We start from the raw sequence: 11,529 nt of genomic DNA on the forward strand, positions 1-11,529 counted from the left end.
ATCCTTTTATATTATGGAAAAAAATTACACGGAAATTTATCAAGATAGATGCTTATTTTGTTAGCGTTTTGCGATGAACGGCCAGAAGTCTTGCCATTTCTTAATCTTTTATAAAAAATGCAGTTTGATGTGTTATTTGAATGTATAACAAGTGGTGGACCCCAAAGACTGTGAGACCAGCACCGGAGGCAGGGTTTGACCTTCTAAAACCCCTTTTACCCTTCAGGGTACTCAATGGCTGCTGGGACTGCCTACCACACATAGGCCACCTAAGGTTGAGGGGCTTTTACAGAAGAGGCTATGAAGGTTTGTAGACAGAGGTAGTGTATTAGTCAACCCAACCCACGGTACCCAGGGTAAAGCTATGCTGGGTCCTCACACTGGCATTGAAAACACGGACTGAGATCCAAAAACAAACAAGAGGACCAATCAGAAATGACCATTGTTGGCCTGATTACTTATGAGGAACAGAATGAAGCTATTGCAGTAGAACACTGTGAAAGATGATCGCTGCCACTTCACGAGGCTATACCGTTTTACCGTTTTCAATACGTTGACAAGGTGCGATCAGCCGCTTAGTGACCCTCTGTGAGGCGCTTGCTTGATGGCTGGTTTCCCATAGCGTTGTTTCCAATGAAATAAGCTAAATATTTATTACTTTTTTTTTGTATTTTAAAATTAAACTACACTCAGGGTCTTCCAACAGAGGGCAGAACCAACAACTAAAGATAAAGCAAGTGTGTCTACTACAGCACAACAAGGTGCGTGTAAAAAATAAGTATATTTCATATTGAAGAAGTCGCAACATTACTTATAATAATTTATATAGCGACATCATATAATGCAGCGCTGTACAATGGCGGAGCATGACAAGTAATACATAACACAACTTTTTGGGCTTACAGAAACATAAGGCAAGGAACGCCCTAACCTAAAAAAAAAGTCAATAAACACAAGCCAATTCATAAAAACTCTTTATTAAAGGCTCTCGTCCTATGATAATGAGGTCCTATTACGACATTTTTGCTTTCAAAAGGCCGTATCTAATTTAAACAAAGAGCGTTCTATAGGACCGGCGTCTTTTGAAACACGAAAGGCTCGGAAGACCTCGCGTGTGGTGGGTCAGCTGATCTAAAATTACAAGCTAGCTATTGAGAACAGTATTACTAGAGGTCTCTCGTGATGAGTGACACCTTAATTATTAAACAGAAGAAAAATAAAAGACAGACAGAAATCAAGATGGCAGACAATAATGAACGCTCTCTCCCTCGAGATCAACCTCTGACCCTTTCTTTTAAATTCCCCTTTATCCTATCCTTTAAGAGAAGATAATGGTCTCCTTTACAGGCTATGCACATGTGAGTGATGCCTGGTTGCCTGCTGGTTCCTTATCTGCATGAACTGTATGAATAGATGGATGAACAGATGTTACAGAAAATGCCTATTCCATGTTTGTTCACCTGAATAAAGGCGCTTCCTCGAAGGTTAAGATAATAAGCGTTGCTATGGTCTTCGTTTTTGGGCTGACCGCATTATAATTGAGAGAAATAATTTGTCAAGGCTCGCTCCATGGTATGGCAAGCTTGCATTTTCCAACCAAATTATTTCTTATTGGTATACAAAAACGTTAAATTCAAATTATGTTATATATTTCTTTTTATATGATTAGTACAGGATTCCACCGTGTAAATGCGTGAGATTGTACAGTTACAGATGGATGATAAACCATTGCGATTTGTTTTTTACAACTGGCACCATCTTACCGTATATTACCAATTAACATAGCAGGATGAACGCGAGGAACATTGTTCTATACGCCGATTATATAGCTCCGGGAAAGCTAATTCCCTCTGTTCATACAGCATTGATACACTTGCTTTTGGGCATCATGTAAATGTCAGTATTTTCCGGTCCGCCATTGCTTCTCAAAGCAGTAGACAACGTGACCTCTGTCCAGTATCCCAGTAGCACTAGTGGGATGTAAAAAATGTATCTTAATGTCCCCCGGAAGGTCAATCAACCAATCAGTTTGATAGATCACATTGACAAATGCTGAGAATGTGGCACGATTATGGCACTTGGGACTAACAAAGTGTCAAACTTCACAGGTCATTAACAACTACAGATCTCTCACTTAATAAAGGTTATCTCAGTAAATCACTACCCTCACTAAAGGTGGCCCTTGAGGACTGAACTGATAGCTGTTGTGAAGATAAAGATGAGTAACATTGGAATCTTAGTTCAAAAGGTTGAAGGTGACATTTCATCCCGTCCTAACCTAACCAATGCTTCCCCCACAGGCTGGTAAAACGAGGCACTGTATACATCAAAACCCATTCTATGCTGTCCATTCAAATTTCAAAATCCACTCCAGGCTGATCAATATATTAAAATCTAGAAATATACTTTCGGTAATTTTGTTCACCAAAGTTGGTAGTCCAAGACCTCTGACCGTTGGCAGGCACCCATATCCCCTCTACACTAACCTTAAAAACATACCGCAGAGGCTCAAATCTTTTGTGGTCCTTTTTTTAAAAGGACAAAATAATTATAGAATCTGAACTTATTTACATGGCATCTACAGTCTACGACATTCGAAACTTCTAGAGGCGTGTATCTTTTCTATAAATTGTGAAGAATCTTTCATGAACGATGGTGGAGAGATCAACAAGCTGCTCTCGTGTCAGTCTGTGCTTTTAATTGCGAATGTGGATTGAATTCAGGTCGGCTGGTCCTCAGTGTGATTTCTAGGAACCCTTGCGGATTGAACGATGCATTAGGCAGGCCCAGCTCAGCCCCTCTTGGGGTGCGGAGGTCGCTCCTTTATAACGATGCCTGGGAGTTAAATGGAAACTTAACTGCAAACACCTGCTTTATTTAATGAAACCAAGGAAAGTATAGCGAACGCTGCTTCACAGCATGTCTCCGGTCACTTTAATAAGTGTTACTGCTGCACCCAACAGACCACATTTTATTGTATATTTTCAGAAATGTGTCCGTATCCACAGCTGCCCACTTTCTAGAAGTATTCAGGTACTTTATACATAAAGACCAAGTCTGATGATTCTGCATGAAATGATGAGGATCAAAGGCAAAGTGTGATATGAATGTGCAGATCCCACTGTACTTGCGCATGAAGCAGCACCTTGTTCACGCGGGTAGGACTTTGTATACACGTTAACCTAAGCGGCATTACATGTTTTGTAAGTAGGCTTCCCAAGGTTAAAAACAGACACACATTGGTCTGGAAGCCCAACCCTTGAATGTTACTTTAATAAAACTGTTTATTATCTTTCAGAGATATTCATGCAGCTTGAATCACCAGATATTTTGGGTTAGGGAGACTCACAGCTTGTGCACCCAGTAATCTGTGACTGAATGTAGCATGCCCCTGTTTTGAAACAATTATGTCCACTAAATGCAGCGTTGTGTATAATATCCACGATGTTACGTTTGGAGTTTTGTCCTGTCTTCCACTCAACAGGACAAAAATAAATACGTTATTTGATTATATCTGAACTGCATATCAGAGAGTTAATTTTCCCTTTTTAAAAAAGACCATTATTGGTACATTTTATGCCCAGAGTAATTAAAAAAAGAAAAAGAAAAAAGGAATAGTTTGGACAACTTTTTTTTTTTTTTTATTCCAAAAGGCATAACCTTCTGTGTTTCCTAAAACCATGACACACATTCTGTAACCCCACTGGCGCACCCATGCTTTGGTAGAACACCAAGTGGACCAAATGTGATGAATCACAGCTCGGGATTTAAAGACAATCTGGTAGATTGTGTGTTTTTTTTGTTTTTAAATAAATAAGAGCAGCTTCTATAATCTTCACACAATTAATTGCGCAATTTGTGTTTCTGTTCTTTTTCATATTTTCGGTGTCCTTCTCTAGAAGCCAAGAAGTTACGTTATCAAGTATGGAGAGAAGTCAAAACGGACGCCGCCGAATGCGGAGGATTTTAATTTTCTCCCAATTTCTTCATTATAGGACTATCTGTAGGAGCGTTGGTAAAGATACTTCCCACAACAGCATGGGTGCCCCAGACGTGGTGGCGAATAACTTTACAGCACCCCAGGTCCTCAACTCGGAATCCCAAATGACGATAACGTTCATCCGTTTCGAAGAGTGTGTTGTTTGTGTAAGGCCCAAAGTACTAGAATAGAAATATAGATTAACTTGTGATACTTGGTGAGGCGGTCAGTCCCAGCAGTGACAGGCACAGTTTGTTTTCTTCAATCCACAGATTTTCCTTGGTTATTTAAGCATAGGCAAAAATGTGTCCACGCATTTGCCTGGTGAATATACATCCCATAAGTGGAGCAAATATTGGCCACCAGCAATAAAAAGGAATGTAAAAGCTGCATACCTTCCTTTCATCCATTTACACACGTGCATCTTCTGACTTTTTACATACAAATATTAAAAATACACCCAACAGTTCCTTGCACTACTGTTCATTTGGCCCTTAAGTCGCCATTTTAACACGGCTTCCAAGTCAAGGAATCCATTCATACCAGATTACTTTTGCCTCCAGAAGCTTTCTGGGACTTGTTTATAAAATAAATTTACGTTGCTGATACAACGTAGCGACATCACATTGAAATCAATGGGAGAGATTTCTGTGCATAGACTTCCCAGAACCCCGTGCTCAAGTAAGTGGTGGAGATGGATAGTGGTCAGTATCTGTGAATGCGTAGGAGATATGCATTCAGTTAAATGCATCTCCTGCAATGCAAACTGCAAAGATGTGGGAAAAGAGAATAAATGCCTAGAGGGAATTCTCATGAATCCCTTTAACCATCTGCATGGGAAAAATGTTCATTTAAAGGCAACGCTCTACTATCCTATGCTGCTGGAGTGTCCTTTTGTTACAAGGTTTTGGCCGAGCCTCCTGCGATAATGTATGTAGGAGGCAAGAAACTTGTTATTCAACTCGATGCCATTAACTAAATTCAGAAAAATATAACAAGTCTTTATGAATCTGTATGGCAGAAACATAAACAATGTGCTGGAACCAGTCGGAGTGGTGGAAGATGAGTTACAAAGCAATACAGAATACAATTCCCCAAAGATTACTTACCGCAAGTCCTGACGACGGGTCTATAAAGTCTGCCCAGTAGCCTTCCGCCCTCAGGGCATAGCAAATTTCTTTGGCACCATTAATGAACTGAAATAGCAATGAAAATCAGTATTTAAAAAAAAAAAAAAATGACTAAAAGAAAAAGAAAGCTGATCTACACAACCATTAAAAAGTTTGGGTTCACTATGAAATGGATCAGAAATACAGCCCAGACGTTAATTTTGTAGATGACTATTGTAGCTGGAAACCGCTGATTTTTAATGTAATATCTTCATAGGCGCACAGAGGCCCTTTATCACTCCCATCACTCCTGTGCTCCAATGGCCCTTTATCACTCCCATCACTCCTGTGTTCCAATGGCCCTTTATCACTCCCATCACGTCTGTGCTCCAATGGCCCTTGTTGTGTTCGCTAATCCAAATTTAAGTTTAAAAGGCTAATTGATTGTTAGAAAATCCTTTTGCAATTATGTTACAGCTAGAAATGTCCTTGTTTTCCATGAAAACAGCTAAGTGACCCCAAACTTTTGAATGGTAGTGTATGCAACAAGTACACATTCGCTTCAGAGAGCAATGATAACACGGCTAGTATATCAGGTGTATTCATTAATAAGATCTAGAAATATATTTGTTGAATGCAGAGTAGGGCCCCTGGATCCAGTTTTTTTTATATTTTTTATTTGCAGCACTACTTAAGGGCACAGAGGACGTAAAAAAAACAACTACACAATTTTCCTTATGAATTTAAATATTTTCTTTGAAATACGCCTTCCTTCCTGAGTTGGGGTCAAAACGGCTCAAGGACACATCAGATATTTCCCCCAATCAAGCAAAATTTCCCAGCCAAGAAAACACAATATTTAACAGGTATTCCTGACTGAACCTGCCACAAAAATGCCACATGGATCGCATGTTAAGAAACTCTGTGCAAGCCAGAACAATTTGTACACCGGCTGTAACAATGTATATCACTCAGGGGCAGATATAGGTGGCCGCAAACAAGATCGTAAGCGGAAACATGCATGCGCTCACGTTAAAAAAGCTGGAATCGCTCCCAGATTGTGGTTTTACTGCAAGTTAGTTTAACAACGAAGAAGAGTGGGGAAAAGGATAGATCTTGGTATAATCACAAGCTTTAGCTTCCTAACTCTGGCTAAATAACTGGATGCCGTCACGGATACAGTATACACTCTAATTAGATTTGCTGGCTTCTAATATCAATTGTCAGCAGACAGGCTTTCCTTTGTATGATTGTCACTTAAGTGTGTAAACTTAGTGTTTTAACAACAATGCAGATGATTACGTCAAATCTTTAAGATTTACCTTCGCGGTGTCGGAGAATGATGTGAACAATACACACAGTTTCATGGCTCAATTACTTGATTCAACCATCTGATTAGCATTTTATTCTGGACAGGAATACAGAGGCATCGTGACAACGGGCAGGTTATTCTTACAGATTATTGATCTGACAATTTAAAGAATAAACATTGTAGCGCTGCCACTAGATAAGAGCGGATGCTAGGAAAACATATTTAATTTGGTTTTTATGTATTGGGTAGTCTTTACCCAACAACGCATGTTACTTTTAACATGCGGTCTTTACTTAACTAAAGGGTTACTTGCTGAAGACGCAGCAGCGTCAGCACATCCCACCCTCCGACGCCTGCTTTTTGTACCAGTTTCGGCTGTTTGAAGGATCCAATTAGCAGCAGGTAGGCGCTCCTATTCAAATTGATGGGAATACCTTCTGTGAATTGATGCACGCTGATGCAGGCTGTAAGAATTCAGCTGACCGTGCGCATCTCTTTGCAATACAAAGAGGAGAAAGAACAAATGCATAGAAGCGACACTGATGGAAAAAATCCCTAACGTTAAAAAAGTGAACGCGATGGCTGACGGATCTCGTTAATCTCAAAGGTTTGCATTGGACAGCGCATAAATATTCTAGGGTTAGAGGGCTTAGTAAAGCAAAGTTTTAAATGGGTCAAACTCTCCAGTTCAGCTGCATGTGGTCTGGGTTGCTTGTGACCTGACTTGAGCCGCTCAAGTCTTAATAATGTATATCTGATCTGAGTGCGGCCTGGAAAAGGGATGAGCCTGGTGTGTATGTCAGCATATAGTGTTAGTGTGTGTCCGTTACTGTATGGTGTTAGAGTGTTTAAATGAATGTTAGTGTATGGCAAGGCTCAACAAACCCTGGGCGCCATGAAAATAAAAACATGATTGGGGAAGAAAACTAGAAAGCCTAACTTTTTTGTCTGGCTCCTAGATGCGAACCAAATTTGGCGACCCCTGGACAAGGCCCAAACCAATGGTGTTTATTCACTAAAAGGAAAGTTATGTTGCAGCTCCTTTATTTCAGTATTAAGTAGGAAGTGTCGTAACTGGCAGGATTGTCCAGCAAGAAGGCTAAAATGGCCCTGTAGAATGCCTAATTCAATGGATGGAATAATCTCACTGATTTAACAATACATTACACAGGGCTGACCATGCTCAGAACAATCCCTCTTTCTCTGGAGCAGACAAAAAGCTTGTTAAGCGTTATTTTGATTCTCTATTACATAGTATTCCTGAAAATATTCCCACAGATTCTGTGTTCACAAAAATAGTTGATGCCACAGCCTTGCTATACTTAACCTTGCTGAAGAGGTTACCTCGAACACGCTAACACCATTGCTTTAACTACATTGGAGCTGACAGAAACAGAAGAATTAATGGATAATTAGACCACATTACAACAGCAAAATTCAGCAGACCAGAACAAACGCGTGAGACAGGGTGCCGCCAGAACAGAGGGAGCTTCAATCCGAGATCCCCATTTACTTGCCGATGGTGCAAACCATGCTCTAACCTCATAATTCCAAAGGGTGCTTCATAGCTTGACCCATATAATAAGAATACTGCATTTTGTTTAGGTCCGGTTTGGAAAGGTAGTCATGTTTGAATGAAAATAAATCCAATGCAGATCTCAAACTGAAGAATGGAGACAAGGAATTCTTAAAACGTCATAATGTTGTATTAACTTTGATCTTGCTGACTGGTTGAGAATCTTCTGTGACTGATTGGGGTTGAATGTAAAGCAACAGTTTGCTTCTGTATCCGAGGGACAATCACAAGCTATACATGTACTCCATAAATAGATGAGTGAGGGGGGCATAACACCACAAGTACAATTACACAGGCTACTAACCATTTAAAGCCACTCACCTTTTCCAGTAACATCTCTCTCTCGGTTTCGACCTCTTCGCTCCAGGTGGTCATGTCATTCTCTGTTTTCTGTGTTACAGTCAGCACCATAAGATTATTGCCAGGGGTCTCCGGAAACATTGATACAAAATCTGGAAGACCAACATATCCCCTGATTATGCACATACTCATAACCATAGTACCCATCATTTACTAGCAGCTATCTCAGTTAGCCACCCAATACCCAAAGGAAGTTCTGTTTGACTTTTAAGGTTAATTGTGACATATAGATTGGGTGGACTCCAGTAAAATGGCTATGCTGTAATACCATATCAGGCTGCCTGGGTGTGATATAGTAGAACTTATAGAATGCATCAGGACAGTTCATTCTTAGCTTGCTATCACCATGGAATAATGTAATGAAAAAGACAAATACCTTTTTTCAACAGCTCTGGACAGGTCTGTATGGCACATTCTACTTTTGCATGTTCAAAATAAGTTTCCACGTTGTTTATTTGTTGTTGTAGAGGAGCAGCTTCATTACCCTGTGAAAACAAGTACAGTATATATATATATATATATATATATATATATATATATATATATACACACACACCTCACCTTTAGCAAAATAAACAGAGTGATCACTTACCTGGAACTCATTCACAAATTGTGCCATTACAAATTCGTGCCTTTCACTGGGTGCAGGCTCAGACAGAAGATCAGGTAGATTTTTGTGAACTGGAGTTTTTGTTTGGGTGCCTATTCCATTCACATGGGCTTCAAACCCCACATTTCCAGGAAGTTGAAAGCGCTGGTCTTGAGGTCCGAATGGTCCCATAGTCTCATCGGGCCATACTGTTCTAGGAACTAGAAGAATAAAAGACAAAAAAATTATTTACATTATTTTAACAAACCCTATGTTTGCGATAGATTTTATATAAAACAAAGGAAGCTACTTTCGATCCTACTCAGCCCCACGGTGTAAAACGAAACCTATGTATCAACCAAGACACACCATACACCACAGATACAGTTTTGAGATTACACACAACATGGGTTGAGACATATTTTTACCCTAGATTTTTTTCGTAATTCTTATTATCCCTTACGTATATCAGGAGGTGTAGCAGCTACATAAGGCTCATCAGAGCCCGAGGATCCAGCAGTAGAAAAGGCTCTGGGAATTTGAACCCTTCTGATGAGGGAACAAAACCCCGGGAGGTAGGTGACCAGCCTGGCTCTGCTGCAGAGCGCCTGGAAATAAACACACAAAAATATCAGCACAGCACTCCTTATAATAAAAAAAAAACCCACAGCACTCAGATGTTCTTACATTATCTATAGTCTTATCCGTGTCAATCAATGATGGTTCTTATTTTATATCCCATATTCAAGGTGTGAAGATGGCTTTCATCCTAACTTTAATCATAGTCTGATTCATTGTACTAAAAAGTATCAGCTGCATTGTTTGGGTCAATTTACCTAATTGTCAATTTCAAGAGCAAAATTGTAGCGACAACTATTGTCACTGAGAGGAAGACATGACAGACTCGTTACATATGTAAGCAAAGCGTTATAATACATTGTGCTGCACAGTGAGATGAATGGGAAAGAAACCTTTCTAAACCTCTTTTTCTACTGGAATCTATCTGCATTATTCTGGCCTCTCGGGGCACTTCCGCAAAAAAGGAGGAGCCACGGGGACAGGATCTCATCGGTTCCTCCAATAGGAGAGAGGGTGTTCCCGGAAGCTCCACCCTTTTGGGGAACTGCATCGGTAGGCAAGGTTCACAGACAAGCGGACGAAGAAAGAACAAGTAGAGGCAAGAGAAGCAGAGCGGTGGGAAAAGAGACAGGGACGCGACATTGAGAGTGTGAGTGAGAGAGAGCGTGAATGTGCACAAGACTGAATTTATTAATCATGATGTAACACAATGGATTGATGTGGTTGTAGTGAGGGGGTGGCGGCAGCATTTCAGCCCTTTAATGTACGATCATAGTCCCGATCAGACCCAAAAGCCAGGAGTCCAAGAAAACATCTAGCCAATAAACTAATATTTTAAAACAAGTTACCAACTCACATTAGCCATTTGGGTTGTGATATTCCTGTCTAATAATTTGTACCTGAAATGGAGAAAATAAAAATAAGTGTACTACATTTTACATTTACAAACGAACTGGGGAAAAAAGACCCCATTCCCCTTAAATTAGAGAATAATTTGCCCAACACAGCAGGTACCGGTAGCAGAACCTTCGTGGATCCAAATAAAAGCATAAATACCAAACATAAAACTGTACAATGGGTTTGAATGTTTGACGTTAATCCATAAAGCAGAACTTTTAAGATGAAACCACATTGTTTATTAAGTTCTGTAGGTTCCCTGTTATGGGATTATTGTATGCGTATTTTGGTGTCCCAGCTGATGGCGCTGTATACGTATGTATATAAACTGAGTGTGGATGGATGGATAACAGTCGGTTCAACTGAAAATCAGAGGGCTGGATATACAAACAGGCTATATATATATATATATATATACATACATATATACATACACACATACACAAACACACAAAGCATATAGGAAAAACGAATACACAAAACAAGTCTGGACATATATATACACATATACATACAGTATATAAGAATGTGTGTGTATATATGTATACATATATATACACTTATACGTGTGTGTGTGTCCAGACTTGTTTTGTGTACCCATTTTCCTATAGTGTGTGTGTTTATTCCTATATACTGTATATGTGTGTATATGATATATAGGTGTATATATAGATATATAATACATACACACGCGTTTGCACAGACAATTATTTAGATTTTTTTCCTCAGAAAAAAAGTTTAATACAAACAGCGCCTGCTGTTCTGCTCAGAGGTGACCTGCCCCAACCATGGGCAAATACCGGGTATCCCCCACCACCCAGGGACAGTGAAATGCCCCTCTGTGTATATTCCTACCTACTTGGCCTGTAAGTCTAGGGGGCAATTCTGTGGGGTGCTCCAGAGCCCGTGCCCTTCCGCAGTCACCGCAATCAGCCTGTTATGGCATGATACGTGCCTTCTGATTGGAAGATAAATCAAAATACGCCCATCAACACAACGCCATCATTGATTGGTAGTACTGTTACTAAGACAACGTGTGTAGATGGTAAAAATGAGATTATGATTGGATGGGAATATTGACTGATGGCACCAGAGCCAATGAGAAGTAAAAGGAAGCAAACTTATGAT

The 11,529-nt window shown here is 39.9% G+C and overlaps 1 protein-coding gene across 1 annotated transcript; it reads right to left on the bottom strand.

The window, feature by feature from the left end:
* Positions 1–3,966: 3,966 nt before the first annotated feature.
* LOC149285188 (cobalamin trafficking protein CblD-like) lies at positions 3,967–10,369 on the bottom strand. The gene is made up of 7 exons (XM_089495760.1): positions 10,361–10,369; positions 9,389–9,533; positions 8,929–9,146; positions 8,713–8,821; positions 8,298–8,428; positions 5,089–5,175; positions 3,967–4,161 (listed from the first exon to the last, which is right to left on the bottom strand). Exons 1-7 carry the CDS (start codon positions 10,367–10,369, stop codon positions 3,967–3,969), a joined length of 894 nt encoding a protein of 297 aa, XP_089351886.1.
* Between the last annotated feature and the right edge of the window lie 1,160 nt (positions 10,370–11,529).

The sequence above is a fragment of the Sceloporus occidentalis genome, unplaced genomic scaffold, assembly GCF_023333645.1.
Source record: "Sceloporus occidentalis isolate IW3139 unplaced genomic scaffold, rSceOcc1.0.p SCAF_83, whole genome shotgun sequence".
Taxonomy (NCBI): Eukaryota; Metazoa; Chordata; class Lepidosauria; order Squamata; family Phrynosomatidae; genus Sceloporus; species Sceloporus occidentalis.